Source organism: Meriones unguiculatus, chromosome 5 (assembly GCF_030254825.1).
Source record: "Meriones unguiculatus strain TT.TT164.6M chromosome 5, Bangor_MerUng_6.1, whole genome shotgun sequence".
NCBI lineage: Eukaryota > Metazoa > Chordata > Mammalia > Rodentia > Muridae > Meriones > Meriones unguiculatus.
In genome coordinates, this window is record NC_083353.1 from 114,677,574 (window position 1) to 114,700,374 (window position 22,801).

Consider the following 22,801-nt stretch of genomic DNA (forward strand, 5'->3'; position numbering starts at 1 on the left):
GTAGCTGCTCCCAAGGTCTTCTTGCAGAGGTGGGTGGGATGATTTGGCAAGTGGCCAGGACCACGGCGGTGGGGATTTGGTGCTTCCAGTCCTGGGTCCCCACACGCCGTCAAGTAAGTGGCATGTCACCTCAGATCTCTCCTAACCCATACGGTTGGGTCAGAAGGCTTTGGAGGGGAGGTTAGAGATGACAGGCGGCCATAGGCATTTGAGGGGCTCTGCACGTGGCATCATAGCGACCCCTGTTACAGTAAGTTCATGGGTGACGGTACAGGGCTTCCCAAGTCTTTTCTTGATTGTTTTGCATTTTTGAGACAGGCTTTACTTTGTAGTCCAGGCTGGTCCGGAACTTACTAGGTAGCCCAGATTAAGTCTTTTCTTCTTTAGTTTAAAAACTCACCTGAACTGTTTGCCTGGAGCATGCTGCTCCTTCAAGTTAGGGTATTAACTGATTTCACCAGTAGTCAGCGGCAGAGTGCAGCTACAGCAGCAGCTTTCTGTAAGAGCCGAGGGCAGAGCCAGAACCCTTCCTCCCTGGTTCCTATCTCTCAGGCCAGCACACTGGTTTGCAAATACTTAGGCCTCTGAGGGAAAGTGAAGCACCGTTGTCTGGGAGATGACGAGTTATCTTTTGAACTCTAGCAGCTACATCTTTCAGACTGGTACTCAGCTCCGCTGACATTAGGGAACAGCCTGTCAGCTGTGAAGGATGCTCAGGCTACTGGTCCTTGGATGGCCTAAGAGACACAGACAATCCTTTATAAAACTAGATCCCAGGTAAAGGGCCCATCTGGAATGAGCTTCAGTTTTGGACACCAGAGATTTCATGGGGCCTCATGCGTATTCAGTGAGTGCTTTATCAAGTTACACGTGTTTGTAAGATCCAAGAAAGCCCATCTTTCTCAAAAAAAAAAAAAACAAAAAAACAAAAAAACAAAAAAACACTTCCTACACTCACAATTTGTCACCTCGCTAGTCTCACCGAAATACGATGGGCATATGCTCATTCTGGTTAGCGAGCAAGACTTTATGAAGAGCTTTCGGCATGGTGAATCCCCACAGGAAGAGTCATTCACGTGTTAGTGTGAGTTAGCTGATAAGATTGCTTTCCTCCCAACCAAAATGTGATAAAACTCAGCTGTGCCGAGCTATGGATGCCAGTGGAGTAGAGCCCCCAAGGACAGGCGAAGGCAAACATTTTTGGAGAGTGGGTCTGTTCAGAGTACAGTGAGGAATAAAGGGAAATTTCCCGAGAAGGGCAACAAAGCAATTTTTTCTGCCTCGTAGTTGCTCTTGGAACTGACCGAGAATGGTGTCCTCAGTGTGGACAGCGTTGACTGAATGGTCACGGGTCGATAACCCATGGTGGGCGTTCCTGCCGCCCTTTCCGAAGCCATCTGCAGGCTTCATAAACTTGGTCTCAGTACCACTGTGGTCTTCTCAAAGGACACGCTGGGCAGGGCTGGCTGCCTTCGTGTCAAACTCTAGGCTTCAGTGACTTGCCACATAGCTCAGTTACGGGCTGCTCACCTGATTGTCCGCTTCCCGGCCAGTTTCTTGAGCTACTGCTACGCCCTGAACCACTCTTTTACCCCCCGTGGTTCTCAGATGCCAGGGATCTCTTGAAGGCGTTGGCGATCTCTAAGTGTTTTTGACTGGGCTCGTGTATGTCATCTCTCTCCAGTCAGGAAGTTCCCACGCGGTACCTCTCCTTTAAGGGTCACATTTTGCCTCCTCACCAGCTCCGTCCTGTGGAGCAGTCCCCACTGATGGCAGCCCTCACTGAATACAGAACTCCTGTCTCGATAGGGCAGCTGCCAGTTAGTGATGGTGCTAACGAAAGTCAGGGTGAGAGTGTGTGTGGCCAGTGAGAACCCAGAGAGGAGGGTTTGTTGGTACAGTGGGGGCGTGCTATCTCATCACAGAGCTGAGGTTCTGTCCGCTGGAGGGAGGCTGGGCGCTTCCACCTCGATGAAGCAGGAGCGGAGAGATCCGGAACAGGGCTGCACAGGGTTCTTTGACAGTGAGAGGTAGGCACAGGCAAATATGCACACCAGGAGGCCTGGGAACTCCTCACCAAACGTGTCCCTCAGAGGTGAGACACCAGGTGGGCAGGGCTAGGTTTCCCTTCCCCTAAAAGCTGGTTTAACCACCTCTAACAAGTCTGCATGTGCCTGCCATGCTTACAGTAGCCACTAGGTGGCAGACCTCAGACTAAAGCCTAAACTGACAAAGCTTAGAGGATGTGGGCGTGAAAAAAAATATTTTTTTTCCTTTCAACTTGTTAATGATTCTTTGTGAGTTCCACCTCATGCACCCTAGTCCTACCCATCCTTTATTGTGAACCTTGGAAGGCTCTAGGGGAGAGATGTTTGCAGCCCCTCCTTGCTCCTACCAACCTGCTGCCTTCTCTGTTGGTCTCTTCAGCTCCTGTCTTCCAAGAAACTGTGGTCCTAGGCTTACGCACTGCTAAGGGAACAGTGGGGCAGCATCTTCCTAGCTCTCTCATTTAGAGGAGGAGGGACTGGAGGAGACCTCCAGAGGCTGACAGATGCGGTGGTACCAGGAGGAGTTAACTTCCCACCTCCTGGGACACGCGTGTGCACACGCACAGTTTAAACTTAGGATTCTGATAGGGCGACCCTCTGCATACTCCTATTCCCAGGGCTTACTTTAAATTGAAGCTCTAGGAACTCAAGCTTTCAGGGGAGTTCACCAGATCTCTGGAGTGGGAATCATCCGGGCCAGGGACCTCTCCCCGCCAGCTAGGAAGTTCTGGAGCGCAGCAGCTCTGTTCTTTTGCCTAGGCTGTCCCGAGGGACAGGAGAGGGTAACAGGGGAGGATAAATGATCAATGTACGTTATAGCACATCTGAGGTGAGGTCCTGCCGGTGAAGGTGTCCAGGGCTGCCCCTTGGTTGGGGTAGCAGTAGATCATGGCAGTGGGGTCAGGGTGGGCTTGGGGTGCTTCTTAAGTCCACCAAGCCCAAAGCTCTTGTCCCCTTTTCTACCCACTTGTCCCTAGCAGACCCAGGACATGTAGCATGCTCCCTGAGGTGGGAGGTGGGAGGAAGGGACAGCTGCTCTGTGGTTAGCATGTCAGAACATCAGGACTGGGAAAGGTGACCCTGGAAGGAAGGTCACCTCATCTGCATATCTTGGACACACTTTTAGCCTGGCTTTGCTACGCCTCCTCTGCCCAGTCTTTAGTCTCTCCTCCAGGGCACTAAATGCTTATTAATTTTTTTTTTCCATCAACCATGATATCCATCGTGGTGGTTTGAATAGGTTTGGCCCCCATAGATTCCTGCATTTAAATGCTTGGCCGTAGGGAATGGCACTAATAGGGGGTGTGGCCTTATTGGAGGAAGTGTGTCGCTGTGGAGGCAAGGCTTTGAGGTCTTAAACGCTCAGTCTGCATCCACAGTGACACACACACACACACACACACACACACACACACTCACACACTCACACACACTCACACACACACACTCACACACACTCACACACACATTCCTCCTTGCTGCCTGCAGATCAAGGTGTAGAGCTCTTGGCTCCTCCAGCACCATGTCTGCCTGCACGCTGCCATGCTCCCTGCCATGATGACACTGGACTGAACACCTGAAACTGTAAACCAGCCCCAATGAAATGTTTGCCTTTATAAGACCTGCCATGGATGTGGTGTCTCTTCACAGCAACCAAACCGCAACTAAGACAGTTATTTTCTCTAATTCTAGATATGACACCTACTCATCAAAGAACATTTGGGGAAAAATTTAAAACCAAAAAGGGAAATAAACCCAGCACTCCTTTCTCCCAGCTCACCATTTGGAGGCAATCTCCCTACTTCCCTCTGGCTTTGCTAACAGAAATAAAATTTGGACCACATGTGTATACAGTTTTCTTCCCCATGTAAAAAACTGAAAGCTCAGACAGGCGTTGCTCTCCTCATTAAAGAGTCCTCTGAAGGACTCCCTAGCGCTCCTCAGCAAACCAGCTCCCGGGGATTCCTTAAGAATGGCATCATTTGCCTGTCTCTGAAAATTTGATTGCTTTCCTCTCCCTCACCTCTCAGTTCATTGGTAAAGAATTCTCCTGTATTCTTCATCCGTGGCTCCCACAACCTCTGGAGACACCCTTGTGTGGCATGGCTGGGTCTGGTGTCCACACTCCCACGGCTTCTGACGTGGGTGTCTGAAGGTTTTGCAGACATGTCCTAGGGGATGTCACCTAGCAAGGCAGAGGCAGTTGCGTCTTTGGATGTTAGGAAGACACAGTATAGAAGGCGCCCAGGTCTGCCACACCCCAGCCTGGTGTTGACTCCCACCCTGGCTAGTTTGTTGCCCCCTGGTTCAGTCCCTCTCTTCATGCTGGGCTTCTGTCAGGCTCCGAGCCACCACCGTTTCTCATCAGCTGTCGATATCGGTCCCTGGGGCCCTTGAGACTCCCGAGTTCTTTCCCTTTAGGTCCGGCATGAAAACAAGTGTGTGGCCTTGGAGCGCTGTCCCTGCTTCCACCAGGGCCGAGAGTACGCCCCAGGGGAGACAGTGAAGATCGACTGCAACAGCTGGTGAGGCTCCGGGCACACCCCGAGGACCAGCCATCAAGGTGGCATGAGGGTCTGGGCGACGCAGGACTTGGGACACTTGCCCTCACACCCTGTGGGAACCTGAGTGCTCGTTTCTTTACTCTGTTTCTTTACTCTTTTCTTGCCTCTGTTTCCACCATCATTTTGCTAAGTCATACAGCTGCCCCCTACAGATGAGAAATTCTGTTCTGGGGAGATCTTCTTCCACAAAGGCCCTCACAATGATCAGGCTGGGGGTGGGGTGAGGTCGGAGAGGTCCTCCTCAACCCTCTCTCTCTTTCTTCCTTTTTATTTATTTTATTAATTGTACAAGGCAATCATTTCATCATGACATTTACATACGTGCATCTATACTCTCTGGCGTCACCTTCTCTTGTCACTCTCCCTGCTCCTGCTCTTCTTTCCCCTTCCCCAAATAGTCCCCCTTCTATGTTTGTATCTTTCAGATAAACCTAGACCGTGCATATGAGAGAAAACAGGATAGCTGTGTTTCCGAGTCTGGCTTAATTCACTTAACATGACATGCCATCAATTTCTGTGCAAATGATGTATTTCGTTTTTTCCCCAAGGCTGAGTTTCAAGGCCCCTTTCTTCCCACAGGCTCTGTTGGTGTTTTGAGAGTGGGCTGGAGGAACTGGCAGTTTGAGGGGCACTGGTTTCCTTCTGCCCCCTTCCACTCGCCCCGCCTTTCACTTCTGGGCTATAGACAGCCTTAGGGGTCCATGTGGACAGAGGTGTGGGGAGGGATGAACGCCTGAGGTCTGAGCTCACCACCTCTGACGCATGAGTGGGCTTCCCTACATTAGCTTCTCTAGATCAGCAGTGAGGGGTGGAGCACGTGGCCAGCAAATCACTATAGATATAAACACATAACCACATGCCGAAAACTGTTCCACTGAGCTCAGTTAGCTTGCGGTGCTTGCACAGAACACTGTTCCTGGCAGACTTGCACGCCCACTCTATTTTCCAGCCTCGGGGTGCCCCTGCTGCTTCATCTTGCGGATCTCTGTTGGTCTAGAGGGGTTTTAACATCAGTATGTCTGTGGTACAATGACCCTGTGGCTAACTTCAGGCACTCCATAGCTTTTAGGGCGAGGCTACACTTTAGTGGGTACACAGCAGATGGCTCAGAGAAGACTCCCACCTTCTCTTCAGTGTCTCGGATTACCCTGGACACCCACTTCACTCCGTTACCTCTGTTCCTCCTTGGAACTGAAGAGCTGCCTGGCTTCCCTTTCCCCCAAGGACTCTGTGCTGGGCCTGCGAGGCCCATGTTCCTTCCACAGGCGGTACAGATGCCCAGCCTCTTGACGCTGCCCGGTGAACTACCTGGCGCCTTCCACGTCCCCTGCTGCATCCTTGCTCCCTAAGACCCGACTGAGGCCCTGGCACCCGAGGTGCAAATCAGTCACGCTTGATTGCTTTTCCCAGTGTCTGCCAGGACCGGAGGTGGAACTGCACGAACCACGTGTGTGACGCCACCTGCTCTGCCATCGGTATGGCCCACTACCTCACCTTTGATGGACTCAAGTACCTGTTTCCCGGGGAATGCCAGTATGTTCTGGTGCAGGTGAGATGGAGAGTGAGGAGATGGGGTGCCGATTCAATCTAGCATAGCCTGGGGGTGCTGCCTGCAACCTGGGACTTTTCCGGGTCAGGTTCCGTTTACAGGAAGAACTTTAGGGTTTGGTTTTGTCAGTAATTTCCTAACCCCCTCCCCAAAGGTGCCTGAAGGTAGAGGAATTTTCTGAGCTGGATCGGTGTGGGCTCAGGCCACCCCCAGGCCCTGTGAGCACTGGTATAGATGCAGAAAGATGGCTCTTCATTGGGAGATGCCTAAACCAGGATATGTATGGGGGTGGTGGTGATTCTGGATGGACTTCACCCTCTATGTGAATGTGTACATGTGTTTATGTTTGCACACACGTGCGTATGCCTGTGTATTTATACGGGTAGGTGTGTGTTCATATGTGTATTTGTAGGTGGATATATGTGCTGTCCCCTCAAGCTCCCCTGCTTTACTTTGTGTTCATCGCCATACCACTGCACTGACCACGTGTACCAGGCTCATCTGTGAGGGCTGAGGCTGGACACCTCAGAGACTTTCTCCGTGGAAACCTCTTCCTTTGTCCCACACACGCGGCACTTCTGATGTCATTCTCTGACATGTATTCAAAAACCCCAGAAGTCATGAGGCCATCTTCTGGTCTTGGAGAAAGGATAATCTTTCCCTCCTGGGTGTCTTCTTTCCCCAGGATTACTGTGGCGGGAACCCTGGGACCTTTCGGATCTTGGTGGGAAGTGAGGGTTGCATTCATCCCTCTGTGAAATGCAAGAAGCGGGTCACCATCCTGGTGGAAGGAGGGGAGATTGAACTGTCTGATGGGGAGGTGAGTACCAGTCTCTCCCTTTTACCCTTACGTTTCCCTCTTGTCCTGGTATTGATTAGGGGTGTTTACCAAATGCTCCTTTAGTAGTTTGCTGGTAGAATGTACGGCCGCTGTAGAGCATGAGATCCAGCTGTGCCAGCTGGTCCCGTAAGCAGAGCAGTTGGCAGACCACTACAGAAAGCTGAGCCCATTGTGGTTCAAGTGTGGGTACGTGTGTGGGAGAGGGTGTACGTTATCTCCGCCTAGGTATCGGGGGAGGCAGTGCTGCCTGGTAGAGATGCGCAGAGCGTGGCAGGCATGAGCAGTTTCCTTTTCATGTTCAGTGTTCCTCCAAGCCACACAGGGACAAAACCCTGGCAGATGCCTGAAATCACAGACAGCACGGAACCCAGTCGGCTCTGTTTACATATTAGTAACGTCTTAGTTAGGGTTTCTATTGCTGTGGTGAAACACCATGACCAAAAAGCGAGCCGGGGAGGAAAGGGTTTCTTTGGCTTACACTCCCGTGTCACTGTTCGTTGTCAAAGGAAGTCAGGACAGGAACAGGGCAGACACCTGGAGGCAGGAGCTGATGCAGAGGCCATGGAGGGGTGTGGCTGCCTGGCCTGTTCCTCATGGCTTGCTCAGCCTGCTTTCTTACAGAACCAAGGACCACCAGCCCAGGGATGGCTCCACTCAGGATGGGCTGGGCCCTCCCCCATTGACCACAGTTTTAAAGGACTCTCTTCAATGGCCTCCTGTCTAGTCTTGGAGGCATTTTCTTAATTGAGGTTTTTTTATTCTAGCTTGTGCCAAGGTAACATAAAACTATCCAGAACAGGTGATAATGTTTGGTTATTCAGTAGACAGAGTAAGGCGTGAATAGAGCAATGACTGCAATACCTTGCAATGGAAGTTATCTGAGGCTTAATCACCCTTCTGGATTTTTTCCATTCAACACTTTTGTAGTCACCTGAAACTACAGTAAGCAAAACTGACGGCGCGTGGGCATGACTGCATGTGTATACATTAAAGGGACATTATGGGATGCTTTTTAGTTACTTTATGTTTTAAGGACTTTATTTTATTACATTTTATTTTTTACCAATCCTGTGGGTCCCAGGGCCTGGGCATGCAGAACAAGCACTCTTGTACCAAGCTACATCCCCAGCTCTTCAGATTTTTGAGATGCTGAAAAGAGGATCAGACACAGCCTCTGCATCCCTCTGTAGGAAGTGATAAAGTACAGATCCTGAGCCCTACCCTGAGCTTCTGCCTCAGTAGATCAGAATAGAGCCCTGGAATTGGAGTGTCTGGCTGTGCCTTGGTCACAGATTTGGTTCAGCTGGTTTGGATACGTGTTGTGCTACAAACTCCCAAAGACTGGGTTCCTTTGCCCCTGTGGCCTCTGCCTGCACCCCAATGCCTTGTGAATACCCACCGTGGACAGCTGGGGACTGGAAGCTCAGTTTCTGTAGTCAGGGAAGAAAAACTGTCTGGCAAGTTGGCTGGCTGGGAGGCAGCAGGGTCAGCCCTGTTTCAGAGTTCAGTTCTCTCCAGGGTAGATGACAACAGGGAGGCTGATAGAAGATTGTCAGTCTGCTGCAGGGAGAGTTCGCAGATACGACGAGCCTGGAGAGGGGCCTGCCTTTCAGGAGAGGGGGTCTGTGGAGGGTGACAGGTTCTCAGTCTCAGCCTCTGCTTTGCGGATCTGACAGTCAGCTGAGTTCTGTGTGGTGGGCTTCCATGGTTGTTCAGTGGACATGACTCTGGCAGAGCAATGGGTTTGGGCCAGACACCTTCTGGAAGCTCTTCCCGGGGAATGGGGCTTCGCAGTCCCTGTCCTTCAGCCTTGACTCCTGACGGGAGTCACTCTGGAGAATGGAGGGTGGAAGGACGCAGGAAAGTGAGTTGGGGGCTCACTGCCATAGATGGTTAGATTTTTCATCTAGTTGAACAGAGGTGGTTAAAATCGTGTAGGTGATGACCAAGGGCCAGGACACCCTCCCTTCTTGTGAGGTGATGCTCAGTTTCACTGTGTTCTCACCTCCATGTCGTCACCATGGGAGGGCGCTGGGTCAGACAGACACAGAAATCCCTGAGTGTAGTGCCAGCCTACGGGAGTTTCGCTAGAAAGTGGCTGGTGACACAGGCCAGGCTCAAGGGCCAGCTGTGGCGTTGCTGGACAAGGCAGACAGACAAGGGGTGCGAAAAAGGGAGCCCCCGACTTAGCCTTTCTTCACCTCGTTTCCCGGTTCCTTCCTCCTTCAGGTGAATGTTAAGAGGCCCCTGAGAGACGAGTCTCACCTTGAGGTGGTTGAGTCGGGCCGGTACGTCATCCTGCTGCTGGGTCAAGCCCTCTCTGTGGTCTGGGACCACCACCTCAGCATCTCCGTGGTCCTGAAGCACAGGTACCAGGTCAGTGGCCCTGCTTGCCGCATCTTGCCTGTGATTCACGTGGACCCCATTGTACTGGGGGACAGTGGTTCTCTGCCTCGTCCAGCCTCCTTGCTCCCCGTGCAAGGGAAGCTAAGTAGTCACAGAGGGTGGCAGCACATGGGGAGGGCAGAGGCAGCTTCGGCAGTGTCTTGACGAGCCCGGTAAGGCTTATGGTTTGTTTGCACAGAGGCAGAAGAGCAAGGGTAGGCAGGGTAGCTCTGCTTTAGCTTTCTTAGCCCGAAGAGGCAAATCTAGCATACACAATGTTAGAGCACCGCCATCCTTTCTGGGATGTTGCCTTATCAGTGAATCCTGGCTCTCACACCTGCTCGCACACATGCATGTATGTGTACATGCCTGTGTGTGCATGCTCATGTGTGTGTGGGTACATGTGTGCATGTGGAGGCCAGCCAGTGGGCAATCTCAGGCCTGATTCCTCAGGAGCCATTCACTCTGTGTTTTGAGGTAAAGTCTTTCACTGGGACCTGAGGTTGCTCCTCAGCTAGGCTGGGCTCGCTGGCAGGTGAGCTCTGGGCACTCACTGTTTCTGCCTCCTTAGTGCTGGGCTCACAGGTGCACACCACTCTGGATGTCTTTTTTATGTGGGTGCTGGGACCGAACTCCGAGCCTCATGCTTGTGTGGCAAGCACTTCACCTTCTGACTTATCTCCCTGGGTCCCAGGTTAGCTCTTTTGGAGAGCACTTTGTTAACCTGCCGAGGACTTCCTTCTGGGAAAGATGACAGCATTTGTGTGGGTTTCCGTAGTTTTGGGGGTTCTGAAGGTATCACTAAGAGGTGTGCATACGGCAGGGGCCTCTGTTTAGTGTGAAGGCCGACTTCTTCATGTTGAGAGTGGCCTTCACACTATCCCACAGTGCTGCCTATGTCTAGTGAGGGCAGTGCTTTCCTGTGGCAGCCCGGTCCATTTCTAGAAAGGTCTAGCAACCTGACTATATGTTTCTATTCAGTGTATTGGACAGTTCCAGGCATTATTGTGGGTACAGCAAGGGAAACATAATCAGTTGTGTGTGTGTGCGTGTGTGTGTGCGTGTTCTCATACTGCTGTGACAAATCAATACAGATGCAGTATCTTCAAACAACACAAGTGCATTACATTTTAGTCCTGGGTGTCAGAGGTCAGCAGGGTGGCATTCCTATGGAGCTTTAAGGAGCAAGCACACTTTCTTGATTCTGGAGGCTGGCTGCACTCCTTGGCTCATGGTCCCACCTTCCATATTCAGACGAGCTGCTATTCAGTAGACTCTTCAGTCCCACCCCGGCCCCAAACCCCATGCTTCTGTCTGTCAAGCTCTGCCTCTTTCTGTCTCCTGCTTGTCAGTCTGTGGTCACATACAGCTCACTAGATGATCCAGGACAATTTCCTGTCTCAAGATCCTTTGTCCTGGGTAGTACTCTGTGTTCTGAGTTAAGAAGGGAGGTTTACTCCACCCTCATTATTGTTGGGAGGCAGAAAGTGTAGGATTGGGTAGTTCTGTCTGTAGTTTGGTCTCCTGGTAGTGGTGAGTGAAGATAAAGGGCAGAGAAGGGAAAATAGCCTTGTGTAGAGGGGTCACATTGTGAGAAAGGAAGTCAGAGCAATTCAGGCACCTAGCCTGCCTAATTTTATTTTAATTAAAATTCTCTCTCTCTCTCTCTCTCTCTCTCTCTCTCTCTCTCTCCATCTATCCATCCATCCACCCATCCATCCATCTATCCATCCACCTAGAATATAGTTGTGGGGTACACTGGATTTGGGGTGGACATCCCTGGTGGAGATTATATTTTTATGGGGACCTTATTTTAGACAGGTTACTTTGATGAGCCCTGTCTAAACAGGTGACATAGGAGTAGATGTCTTCGTGGAAGAGAGGGGTGTTAAGGATTGTAAATATCTGGGGAGAGAATCCAGGCAGGTGGAATAAGATGTGGAAAGAGCCTGAGTTTGCAGAGTTGGATCAAGGAGGCCAGTGTGCAAAGAGGAGGTTTTTTAGTAATTAACAAGGGCTTGGAGCCATGTGTACATGCCATGACTTTTGTCTAGCTGTGGGAACATTCTTAGATACCTCTCAATGATTGACTTAAACATGTGGTTCAAGCCAAATACTGCAAAATGGCTTAAGTCATCTTCCCTTTGTCCCAGGACAGGGTTCTGACCACTTATGGAGAACAGAGCTGGCTTAAGATCACCCATCTTCCCTGGTTCTTCTTGATTCTTTCTGTATGATCAGGCTTGTTCAGGACTCAGTGAATGTGCCTGCCATGGGAGGTGTATTGAGTTAGCCTTTCCCTGATGATATTTCTCATGCTGTAGAGTTTTCATTGCTCCCTTGAACAAGCTGCTGTCTTCTGGGTAACGGGACTCCCCTGCCTGCAGCAAAGCAGGACTGTTGTGTTCCCCTCTTTGGTTCTCTGTTCTTTCACCTGTTAGCAGCGGTGCCTGCTCCTCTTTTTGCCATGATTTACAAGGAGATTCTAGGGCCAAACTGCCTATTTCCTCTTATGCCCTTGACCATGAGACTTGTGCTAGATCACCTCTCTGCTTAGGGCAGTGTGGAAGCAGAGGGAAAGGCTCTGGTGAGGGTGAGGCTTTGCTGACCACCTTGCTTCTTCTCTGGGTCCCTCTACCCTATCTGCTTCCTCTTCCTTCCTCCACTTCCCCCCTTTGCTCTTCCTCCTCTGGTACCTTCTTCCCCCAACCCAGAGAGTGTGCCAGGGTTCACAGTGTGCATTTCCTCCTCTCACCCAGGAACAGGTATGTGGCCTGTGTGGGAACTTTGATGGCGTCCAGAACAATGACCTCACCAGCAGCAGCCTTCAGGTAGAGGAAGACCCCATTGACTTTGGGAATTCCTGGAAAGTGAGCTCACAGTGTGCCGACACAAGAAAGGTACATCTGGGGTCTGTGTGAGTGGAGGGTCCCCTTATTCTCATAGGGCTGTGGGTGGCAGGAACGATAGGCCGGGGTAGAGCTGGGGAACTAGGCCTCTTGTGTCCTTCTGGGCTGAGTCCCTTCAGCAGGTCCACCTGATGTTGATGGCCTCTCTGGTACTCTCTCCTGTTCCCAGCTGTCACTGGATGTGTCCCCTGCCACCTGCCACAACAACATCCTGAAACAGTCAGCGGTGGACTCATCCTGCAGAATCCTTACCAGCAACATTTTCCAGGGCTGCAACAGGCTGGTGAGGCTTTGCGAGTGGAGGGAGGCAGAACGGTCCAAAGGCCTGTGGATGCCTTGAGTGTGAATGCCTAACGCGAACACTAACTAGGCAGGAGCCCTGAATCAAGAAACCACAATAGCCCTTTTTTGGGTTCTACCTGACGAAGAGCGTGGGCAGGTTTTGAGGAAAACAATGGCTGGCCAAGCACTGTCCTTGAGTGCAAGAAGTCTCTTGGTCTGAAGTTCTCTTTGCATTGTCTCTTTTCTTGTCACTGTGCTATGTGTCCAGATCTAGTCAGAACCTCTCTAACTACCAACACACAAGCAAACCAGTCCACAGCCGCTGTAGAGCTCAGTTCTCACACAAACTCTTTTTCTGGCCAGTGATTTTGGGGTCCCTGATTTTTTATTTTTATTTCTGTTTCTTTTTGTTTCTTTGTCTCAGGTGATAGTGATGAATTCTCTAAAGTTAAGTGAACTTCTTCACACACACACCACACACGCATACACACACACACACACACATACACACACACACACACATGAGCATGTGTGATTGTGTCTGTACACATGCATATCCGTGTTCACAGATATGCTGTTTAGTACCATGGACATATGAATGAAGGATGGAGTATTGAATCTAAATTCTTTAGCTACCCAGAGATTTCTAGACCAGGAGAGTTCCAAACAACATGTAGGTTCTATGGTTTGGTGGCATCTGAGTTGGAAGAATGAGGACAGGGTCAGGACTTGGGACTCTTAGGGATGTTGAAAGGTCTTGGGAGCAACAAGTCGTTGGCTGATGAATTTATTCCTTTCCTAACCGCTCTGAAAAGACCAGAGAGTGTAGCAGCATGCTTTGGAGACATGAAAAGTGAGACATGGTCACTGTGATTGATCATGGTTGCGTGTGGACACTCCTCCCTACTTTATTTAGTATTTTTTTATTATTATTACTTAGTATTCCTGCTTTATTTAGTATTTCTGAATGGAATCCAGATGAGAAACACAGAAAACTTCCTCTTTATCCATTCATTCTCTGGAACCTGTGATCTGCATTTCTTTGACTCAGGAATCCCCAACCCCCATCCTTGCCCCCTAACCAGAAGCCAGAGTTCTCAACCCCAGCTCAGGCTGAGGCCACTTGAGGTTCTTTTTGTAGGTGGACCCTGAGCCATACCTGGACATCTGCATTTATGACACTTGCTCCTGTGAGTCCATTGGGGACTGCGCCTGCTTCTGTGACACCATCGCTGCCTACGCTCATGTGTGTGCCCAGCACGGCCAGGTGGTAGCCTGGAGGACACCCACACTGTGCCGTGAGTCCCCAAGTCCACATAGTCTCAGATGTGCCTCCCTAAAAGTACCTAGGCCAGAAAGCCTGGGGTGGTGTGGGGAGGACAGGAGAGCATTGCAGTGGAAGAGAGGGACAGCTCCCGTGCACCAATGGAGACACCGGTCGAATGGGTGGACCCGTGGTATGAGAAAGTTCATCCTAAAAAAATAGTGGGCGTGTGGGTTCTGAAGGGAGTTGAAACAGGGGTGACGTATCTTTCTTAAGAGTAAGTGGGGATTCCGATGAGGGTTAAGATGGTGACTAGGGTATGGAGGTCACAGTGAGCCTATGAATAGGGTCACGGAGTCAAGATGGGTACGTAGACAGTTCTGGAGAAATTCTGGAAGGAGAGGGACACTGGCCTCTTGGGCTGTTCAGTGCCACATGGTTCTACCATGGCTACCATCTCTTCTTCTGTCTCCACAGCCCAGAGCTGTGAGGAGAAGAACATCCGGGAAACCGGCTATGAGTGCGAATGGCGCTATAACAGCTGTGGGCCTGCCTGCCCAGTCACATGCCAGCACCCGGAGCCTCTGGCTTGCCCTGTGCGGTGCATGGAGGGCTGCCACGCCCACTGCCCTCCAGGTGAGGCCTCCTCGATTAGAGCAGGCTGGAGGGATGGGTTCTTAGACAGCGTATTCTTTCCTGCTTCATCCTGGCCTCCACCTGTCAGGGCTGCCTCCCTTCGCCCATCCTTGAAACAAGTCTGTTTGCCTGGATCTCTCCGCCAAAGCCGGCTCTGGGTTTTGCCACACTGGGGTTGACTCATCTCATCTGCCCTTTGATGTTGCAGAAGTGAGAAAGGAACTCTGGCCCTTTGTGCTATTACGCTTAACTATACCCCATCCTTTCTTAAATTGTCTTTTGTGGATTTATCATACAGAGCAGTCCTTCCTTTTTCCTTCTTCCTTCCTTCCTTCCTTCCTTCCTTCCTTCCTTCCTTCCTTCCTTCCTTCCTTCCTTCCTTTCTTCCTGACTCCCTCCTTCTCTTCCTCCTTTCTTTTCTCTCTCTCTGTCCCTCCCTTCTTCTTTCTCCTCTTAGTCTTGCTGTATAGCTCAGCCTCCATCCTTGCTGTCCTTCTGCCTCAGCCTCCTAAGTTGAAGAAAAGCAGCCCTTTCCAACAGAACTCGCTGCAGTGGTGGCAACGTTCTGTCTGACGCAGTGACAGCTAACAGGTGTGAGGGACTGGTTTCCTCATTTCACTGAACTATGCTTAATTTACATAGAAGTAGCCTCATGGCACATCACGTTGGACAGTCCAGCTCTAAAGTTACTGAGTTCATGCTTGGGAAGAATGAACTGAGCCGGGTTGTTTTTTGGCTCCTTGGGAAGGAGAGTTTATTTGTTCTAGGACTCTGGAGGAGGCGAGAGGGGTGGTATAGGAAGCCCCATCTCTAAGGGGCAAACTTAGGTACTAAGCAAGGAAGAAGGATGCTCCTTGTGGTGAGGCCAGGGAGCTGGGAGAGTGGGTTTCTGGGTCAGGTTTCTTCAGTGGCAGGGGGACCTACCTGGTATGAGAGGTAACCAGTGGGCTTCTAATGAGATGTGTCATACAGGAAGAATCCTGGATGAACTTCTGCAGACTTGTGTGGACCCCCAAGACTGCCCTGTGTGCGAGGTGGCTGGTCGGCGGTTGGCCCCTGGCAAGAAAGTCACTTTGAGCCCTGATGACCCTGCTCAGTGTCAGAATTGGTAATGTAGATTTGTTTTTTTTTTTTTTTTCTTTCTGTTTTGGTATTTTGAGACAGGGTTTCTATGGGTAGCCTTGGCTGTCTTGGACTTGCTTTGTAGACGAGGCTGGCCTCTAACCCACAGAGATTCACCTGCCTCTGCCTCCCGAGTGCTGGGATTACAGGTGTGCACCACTGTACCTGGCTTGGTAATGTAGAGCTGTTGATTGACTGTTTCCCATTCAGGTTCTCAGAATCTGGGCTCTGGAAAACACTTCCAGGCAGCATGAATGGAGACTGAGCTTAATTAGCCCATCCATCTATCCACCCCCCCTTTGATGCACTGTTAGGTTCATTTCTAGAGTCTGATTTTCTTTAAGAAGAGTTGTTTCCCTTGCTCAATGTTTTAAAGGTTTATTTTATTTTATTTTTTTTTATGCTTCTCAAGAGTTTTTCCCTTTTTGCTGTGTGTGGAAAAAAGGTACATTTTGGGTAGTGCAGTGTAATATCCCAACACATGTAAGCAATGTATAATATAACTAGACAGGGGTACTTAACATTTCTGATTCACTAACTGGGCTTCACATCCAACCTGAGGACCAGCCCCTATGAACATTAAACATTTGCGGGTGCCGAGGATGCAGGAAGGAAAGGGCGATGGGGTTCTTGGCCCCTAAGCGTAACAAGCAGCTCGGGGCTGTGGGCCAGGCCACAGGCTTTCAGAACCGGGAGACGTTCGATGTGGTCACCTTGGGCTCTTGCTGGAATGAACCCTGGGAACCTGGCCTTGGGAAGGTGAGGAGTCCTGAGAGTGATTCCTGGGCCTTCTGAAGTCCTGCCCTTAGGTAGGGAAAATTTATTAAAATGCTGACATAGTCAACGCCACTCCCTGACACCGATCAAGCCTAATGGGAACTTCAGCTCACTGAGGAGGGGCGGGGGCCGCAGCTGCCATTGCCAGATCCTGCCGCCACCATCTGTACAAACAAGAGCGAGTGCTGCCCAGGGTGGATTTTCTAGCAAGCACAGGAAACCAGAAAGTATGTCACTCATGCGCCGTTAACCAAGGATGGAGGCCATAAATCGTGGGATTATGAGGAAGCAGGAATTAACTTCTCACTAAGATCCCATCCACCTTCCTTGTGCTGAAACAGACTCGAGGAATAAGGAAGTGGGGCTCACGGCAAGCTTACTTAGGGGCTCCAGCTCAAAGGACATGAAAGCTCCAAGCATCTCTTGCAAGCATCTCAGCTGGCCTGCAGAGAGGGGCATCCACTACAGCAACCATCTATGTACGACTTTCAGGGCAGCTTGGCGATGTTGGCTGGCAGTGAGGCCCATCCTGTATGGATCCCCACCACAGCCCACCTTGATTTCCGCCATGCCTGGCCTGCCCCTTTACTTTCTAGAACATGGTTGAAGGGTGCAGCGATTAGAGAAGGATGGAGATCTGTCGGGTACTGTAGAAATTTGCTGGCTGGGCGATGATTCAACACAGGCCCGTGGGTGTTGTGGAGCTGGGCTGAGGGTTAGCCAGTGACGGCACTCGGAGCTGCATGCAACCCCCATCATCCTCCCACGCTCCCTTTTCTGCTAAATGAAGCAGCCACTTCAAACTTTTATACATCTTTCTAAAACCTTCCGACTCCACTTTTCCTTCTTTTCCTTGAGGTCCAACATAATTAAACATGGTTCAAAATCCATACAGCTTAAGTCCTAACAACATCTATAATGGTTTCTAATGTAGGCCATTTATCTCCAGCAGAACATTTACAAGTCCCAGCGTGTGCCAGCATTTCACAATGATATTTGTCCTCGGAGACACTTATAAGAAGGTTTGAATTATAATTAAATATTAATGTGGCCAGAGACATAGATTGGAAAGAAATCAACATTAAATGGCCATAGAGGGCTTGGAACAACAGAGATTATTTTTCAGGTTCTAAGATGGATTAAAGCTTTAGGAAACCTCTGCTTCCTCCTCACTCCTATCTCTGTCTCTCTCTTACTGTCTCACTGTCTCTCTGTCTTGCTCTGTCTGTCTCTCTGTGTATGTGTATGTGTGTGTGTGTGTGTATTCAAGACACATCTTGGGACAAATGTCAAAAATGGCATGTCACTTGGGTGAGGCGTGCTCAATGGGAGCAGGCAGGAGGTCCTATGGAGGACCTGTGAGGTGGTCCTTCCCGCCCATAGGTTCTTCCTAAATCATTTTGGTTTCTTTCCCTTCTGCCACAGTCACTGTGATGGTACCAACCTTACCTGCAAAGCCTGCCGAGAGCCTGGAGGTCTGCTGGTACCCCCGACAGATGGACCGGTCATTTCTACCACCCCATATGTTGAAGAGACTCCCGAGCCGCCCCTGGACAGCTTCTCCTGCGACAAGCTACTGGATCTCGTCTTTCTTCTGGATGGCTCCTCCAGGCTCTCCGAGGCCGAGTTTGAAGTGCTCAAGGCGTTTGTGGTGGGTATGATGGAGAAGCTCCGCATCTCTCAGAAGCGCATCCGTGTGGCAGTGGCGGAGTACCACGATGGCACCCACTCCTACATTGAGCTCAAGGCCCGGAAGCGGCCCTCAGAGCTCCGGCGCATTGCCAGCCAGGTTAAGTATGCAGGCGGCCAGGTGGCCTCTACCAGCGAGGTTTTGAAGTACACGCTGTTCCAGATCTTTGGCAAAGTGGACCGCCCAGAAGCCTCCCGCATCGCCCTGCTCCTGACTGCTAGCCAGGAGCCCCCTCGGACGGCCAGGCATTTGGTCCGCTATGCCCAGGGCCTGAAGAAGAAGAAGGTCATTGTGGTCCCCGTGGGCATTGGGCCACATGCCAGCCTCAAGCAGATCCGTCTCATTGAGAAGCAGGCCCCCGAAAACAAGGCCTTTCTCCTCAGTGGGGTGGATGAGCTGGAGCAGAGAAGGGATGAGATAATCAGTTACCTCTGTGACCTTGCCCCTGAGCCCCCGGCCCCTACTCAGCCTCCCCGGGTAGCACAGGTCACCCTGGGTCCAGGGACCTCTGAGGTTTCATCACCAGGACCAAAGAGGAAGTCCATGGTTCTGGATGTGGTGTTTGTCCTGGAGGGGTCAGACGAAGTTGGTGAAGCCAACTTCAATAAGAGCAAAGAGTTCCTGGAGGAGACAATACAGCGCATGGATGTGGCCCAGCATGGCATCCACGTGGCGGTACTGCAGTACTCATACACGGTCACCGTGGAGTACACCTTCAACGAGGCCCAGTCCAAGCAGGATGTGCTGCAGCACGTGCGAGAGATCCGCTACCGTGGCGGCAACAGGACCAACACTGGGCAGGCCCTGCAGTACGTTTCTGAGCACAGCTTCTCTCCCGGCCAGGGGGACCGGGAACAGGCCCCTAACCTGGTCTACCTGGTCACGGGGAACCCTGCCTCTGATGAGATCAAGAGGTTGCCTGGAGACATCCAGGTGGTGCCCATTGGGGTGGGTCCCCAGGCCAATGTGCACGAACTGGAGAGAATCAGCAGGCCCAACATGCCCATCTTCATCCGAGACTTTGAGACGCTTCCCAGAGAGGCTCCGGACCTGGTTCTGCAGAGATGCTGCTCCAAGGAGGGGCTACCGCTGCCCACCCTGTCCCCTACCCCTGGTATGCTGGTACCCTGTGTGTGATGACCCCGTGTGTTATCTGATGATGCCATAGCCCCTGGCTTCTCATGCTAACTTCCTGGCTCTCGGCATATGCCCAAGGCCCTGCCTCAGGCCACCTGTGTTTCCTCTACCTTCCAGGCCGTGAGCTGCACTGCTTTTCTTTTGGTGGGAAGGGTCTTTTCTTATTGCCTGGGCCGGTAAATTCAACGGTGGTAGGAGCCCACTGTTAAGATTTAAATAATCCAGAGAGTATGTGGGGAAATGCAAGTCTTCTTGACCCCCTCCCATCCCTGCTGCCATACCCAGAGCAGACTCACTTTCTGCCTGGCAGGGAACTTCTGATAGTTCTGGTGACTCTTAAGTCTCTTTTGGGTCAGGCTGGTGCACCGAAGTTTTCCAGGTAGCTTATGTTTTCAAAGGCAAGGCCGGGAGGCCAGACAACAGGGGCTGGTTAAACACACAGATCCAGAAACTAGATTCCAAACCAGCCTCTTACTAGCTGATACTTCTGTGTTGCCTGCCAGTCTCCTTATCAATAAATGGTGGAGATTGGCAACTCTTTGTGAGATGATTGAAACAGCATCTGGCACACAGCAAAGGCTTAGAAAAAAGTTCTTGTTGCTACTTTTGTTTTGTTTTGTTTTGAGTCAGGATAACACTCTGTGACCCTGAAACTCTGTGTTTCCGGTCTGACTCAAGCTCACAGAGATCCTCCTGCCTCTGCCTCCTGAATTCTAGGATTAAAATGTTACTTTCTTAACCTATACTGGTGTCAAACCAGTTTCTTTGTTTCTGTTGTGAGACAGACGGAGAAGGGAACCTATGGCTCGGTCCAAGCCAGGCAAGTGCTCTATCACTGAGCCACCCCTCCCTCTTTTCTTTTCCCCTTTGAGACAGCATCTTCCTAAGTTGCCCAGACTGGCCTTTAACTCACTCTGTAGGCCATGCAGGCCTTATGACTCTCAGTGCTCCTGAGTAGCTCTGTTGACAAGCTGGTGTCGGTATAGCAGAAGAACCAGCGGCTTTTCATAGCTCTCCATCCCTGCACTTAGTCTTTGTCCTTGTTTTGGTCGTAGCCCGCATCATAGATTTGTTAATATTGTTTTGATTTTTCTGCTCACAAGAAAAGCAGCTGGGCTGTTTGACTTGGCATTAGCCTCTGTTCTGGCTGTGTGTTTCCTCCCTGTGATTGCAGCGGTGGCCATCTTGAACCTGAATACCTGCCATTTGGGACTGACGTGACACAGAGGACCTCCACCTGCCCTAGAGACCGAAGAACACACAAGCCCATTTTCTTTGCTTTTTAAATTAATGTTTTTTTTTTTTTTTAGTTAAAATTGGTTTCATTATATTTTTATACGCAGGCATCATAGCACTTTGCTCATATTTGTTATCTTATGCCACTATCCTCCGCTGTCCCTCTTATTGGTCCCTTCCTACCTTCCAATTGCTCCCTTTCTGCTTTCATTTCTCTTCCCCCCATTTAAATATAGAGTCTTATATTCAGCACAGAAGCCCATTTTCTTTCTTTCTCTTATTAATTGTTTAATTAATTCTAAAAACTATGGGTCTTATGATGGCATTTATATATGTACATATATGTATATATATTTTTTTCTGGCCTTCTTCCTCCCCACAAACAGCCTCAGTTATTTTCATTGCTATTGAGAAGACTGCAGCCTTTTGCCTTCCTTTGCGGGCCTTTGCACTGTGTGTGGGTTGAGGGGGAGTCTTTTCAGTGCCTCTCAATCTAGTAACATGTAGACCCAGAGATGGTCTCCTCTGTCCCGCGCCCATGCTCTGACCTTGCCGGTAAATGTTACCCTCTTCTTGCTGGTGCTTTGTGCTCAGTTATTCCCCGAAGACCCGCTGGCTGCTGTGGGGGCTGATGGAGGATCTTCCGTTAGCCACTCGTGTACTCATCTTCTTGTTCCTCTTTGTAGACTGTAGCCAACCCCTGGATGTGGTCCTCCTCCTGGATGGCTCCTCTGCTTTGCCGGATGCTCACTTTGAAAAGATGAAGAGTTTTGCCAAGGCTTTCATTTCAAAGGCCAACCTTGGTGAGTGATGCACGTGAATCTTTGGTGAGGGAGCAGCTCTTCGGGGAGGGGGCAGGGCTTGATTCTAACTGTTTCCCTTTCCCTTTTCCTGTTAGGGCCCCACCTCACTCAGGTGTCCGTGATGCAGTACGGAAGCATCAATACCGTCGATGTACCATGGAACGTGGCTCAGGAGAAAGCCCATCTACTGAGTTTGGTGGACTTCATGCAGCGGGAAGGCGGCTCCAGCCGGATTGGTAATGCTGGAGCCACAAGCCGGATGTAGGACCTGTGTTCTAGTCCCCATTCTTGGCTTAAGTGACCGAGTGATCTTGGCCAGTAACTTTACTCCTTGGCCTGAGTTTCCTCTTTTGAATGGCGAGGAGCTGGATGGTCCTCAGGGTCTCTTCTCAGTCCCACTGAGTGTTGCTCTGAGCCATAACTGTTCATCTCTTGACTGCGCCAAAGGTCAGCCTTAAGCCCAACGCTCAGAGGGATTAGAACATCCTGTCCTTGTGATCATTCCTGACTTGGACCATCCCTCCTCCTCAGGAGATGCTTTGGCCTTTGCCGTGCGCTATGTAACTTCACAAATCCACGGAGCCAGGCCTGGAGCCTCCAAGGCAGTGGTCATCCTTGTCATGGATACCTCCTCAGAGTCTCTGGACGCAGCAGCAGATGCTGCCAGATCCAACCGTAAGTGTCCAGTGCACCCTCCTGAGATCATGCTAAGATGCTGCTCTTTCTCTCTCTCTTTTTCTCAAAGTGTTGGGCACTTACACACTTACACACATTAGGCAAGCACTCTACCGCTGAGCTAGGCTCCCAATCTCTTACACACATCCCCTTGAGTGATCTCATTCAGTGTCTTGGGGCTGAATAGATTTATGGACCACAGGTCACCATCAACTACCCCTGCTTTACCTCAACATGCCCTTCTCTTTTCCTTCTTTGAACTTGTTCAGGTTAGACATCTCAGCCCCTTTGAATATCCCCCTTTTCTCTCACATGCAACCCAACAAAACAGCTGCATTAGAAAAAAATAATCTTGAGACTCACACTGCTACATGCAAACCCCTCCATCTCATACCTGAGACCCCACGATAACTTTCTGGCTGGAACCTCACCTCCCTCAAGCTTACGGCTCATCCTCAGCACAGCAGCGGTACAGGTGAGCTCCTGCCACCCTTCCATGGTCTTGGCTTCCTGTTTCCTTTGGAGACTCCCTGAAGCTGGTGATGTGGCTGAGGAGGTTTTGCACATTCCAGACTTCGCTTCTCCTCACACATGTTCTGCCTTCTCCTGCTTCCACTCTGGGCTTTTATGCTCGCTGCACTCACTGTGTGGGACATTTCTTTCCCAGCCTTATTCTTGGCTTTTTCTATCCTAATTTCTCCACAAAATGTTCATTCCAGTTCTGTGTGCTTTTCATCCTTCTTAGCTCACAGTTTCTTTCAAGCATCTTATCTACATCTGTGTATTTGCTTTCTATGTTCCACTAGTGTTGGCGATGAGGACAGGAGGCAGGGACTGCCTGCTTGGTTTGCTGCTGTATCTTCATTGCTTAGAATGGCATCCC

At 50.5% G+C, this 22,801-nt stretch overlaps 1 protein-coding gene across 1 annotated transcript in view; it reads left to right on the forward strand.

Annotated features, from left to right (window-relative positions):
* Positions 1 to 22,801, forward strand: part of Vwf (von Willebrand factor) — a 126,668-nt gene that overhangs the window by 63,634 nt on the left and 40,233 nt on the right. The window contains exons 19-31 of the mRNA XM_021636960.2: positions 4,470 to 4,573; positions 6,023 to 6,161; positions 6,847 to 6,981; positions 9,232 to 9,378; positions 12,147 to 12,287; positions 12,466 to 12,579; positions 13,720 to 13,876; positions 14,320 to 14,478; positions 15,451 to 15,586; positions 17,803 to 19,181; positions 21,127 to 21,243; positions 21,339 to 21,479; positions 21,775 to 21,918. Coding sequence (XP_021492635.1) covers positions 4,470 to 4,573; positions 6,023 to 6,161; positions 6,847 to 6,981; positions 9,232 to 9,378; positions 12,147 to 12,287; positions 12,466 to 12,579; positions 13,720 to 13,876; positions 14,320 to 14,478; positions 15,451 to 15,586; positions 17,803 to 19,181; positions 21,127 to 21,243; positions 21,339 to 21,479; positions 21,775 to 21,918 — 3,013 coding nt within the window. The remainder of the gene's footprint in view (positions 1 to 4,469; positions 4,574 to 6,022; positions 6,162 to 6,846; positions 6,982 to 9,231; positions 9,379 to 12,146; positions 12,288 to 12,465; positions 12,580 to 13,719; positions 13,877 to 14,319; positions 14,479 to 15,450; positions 15,587 to 17,802; positions 19,182 to 21,126; positions 21,244 to 21,338; positions 21,480 to 21,774; positions 21,919 to 22,801) is intronic.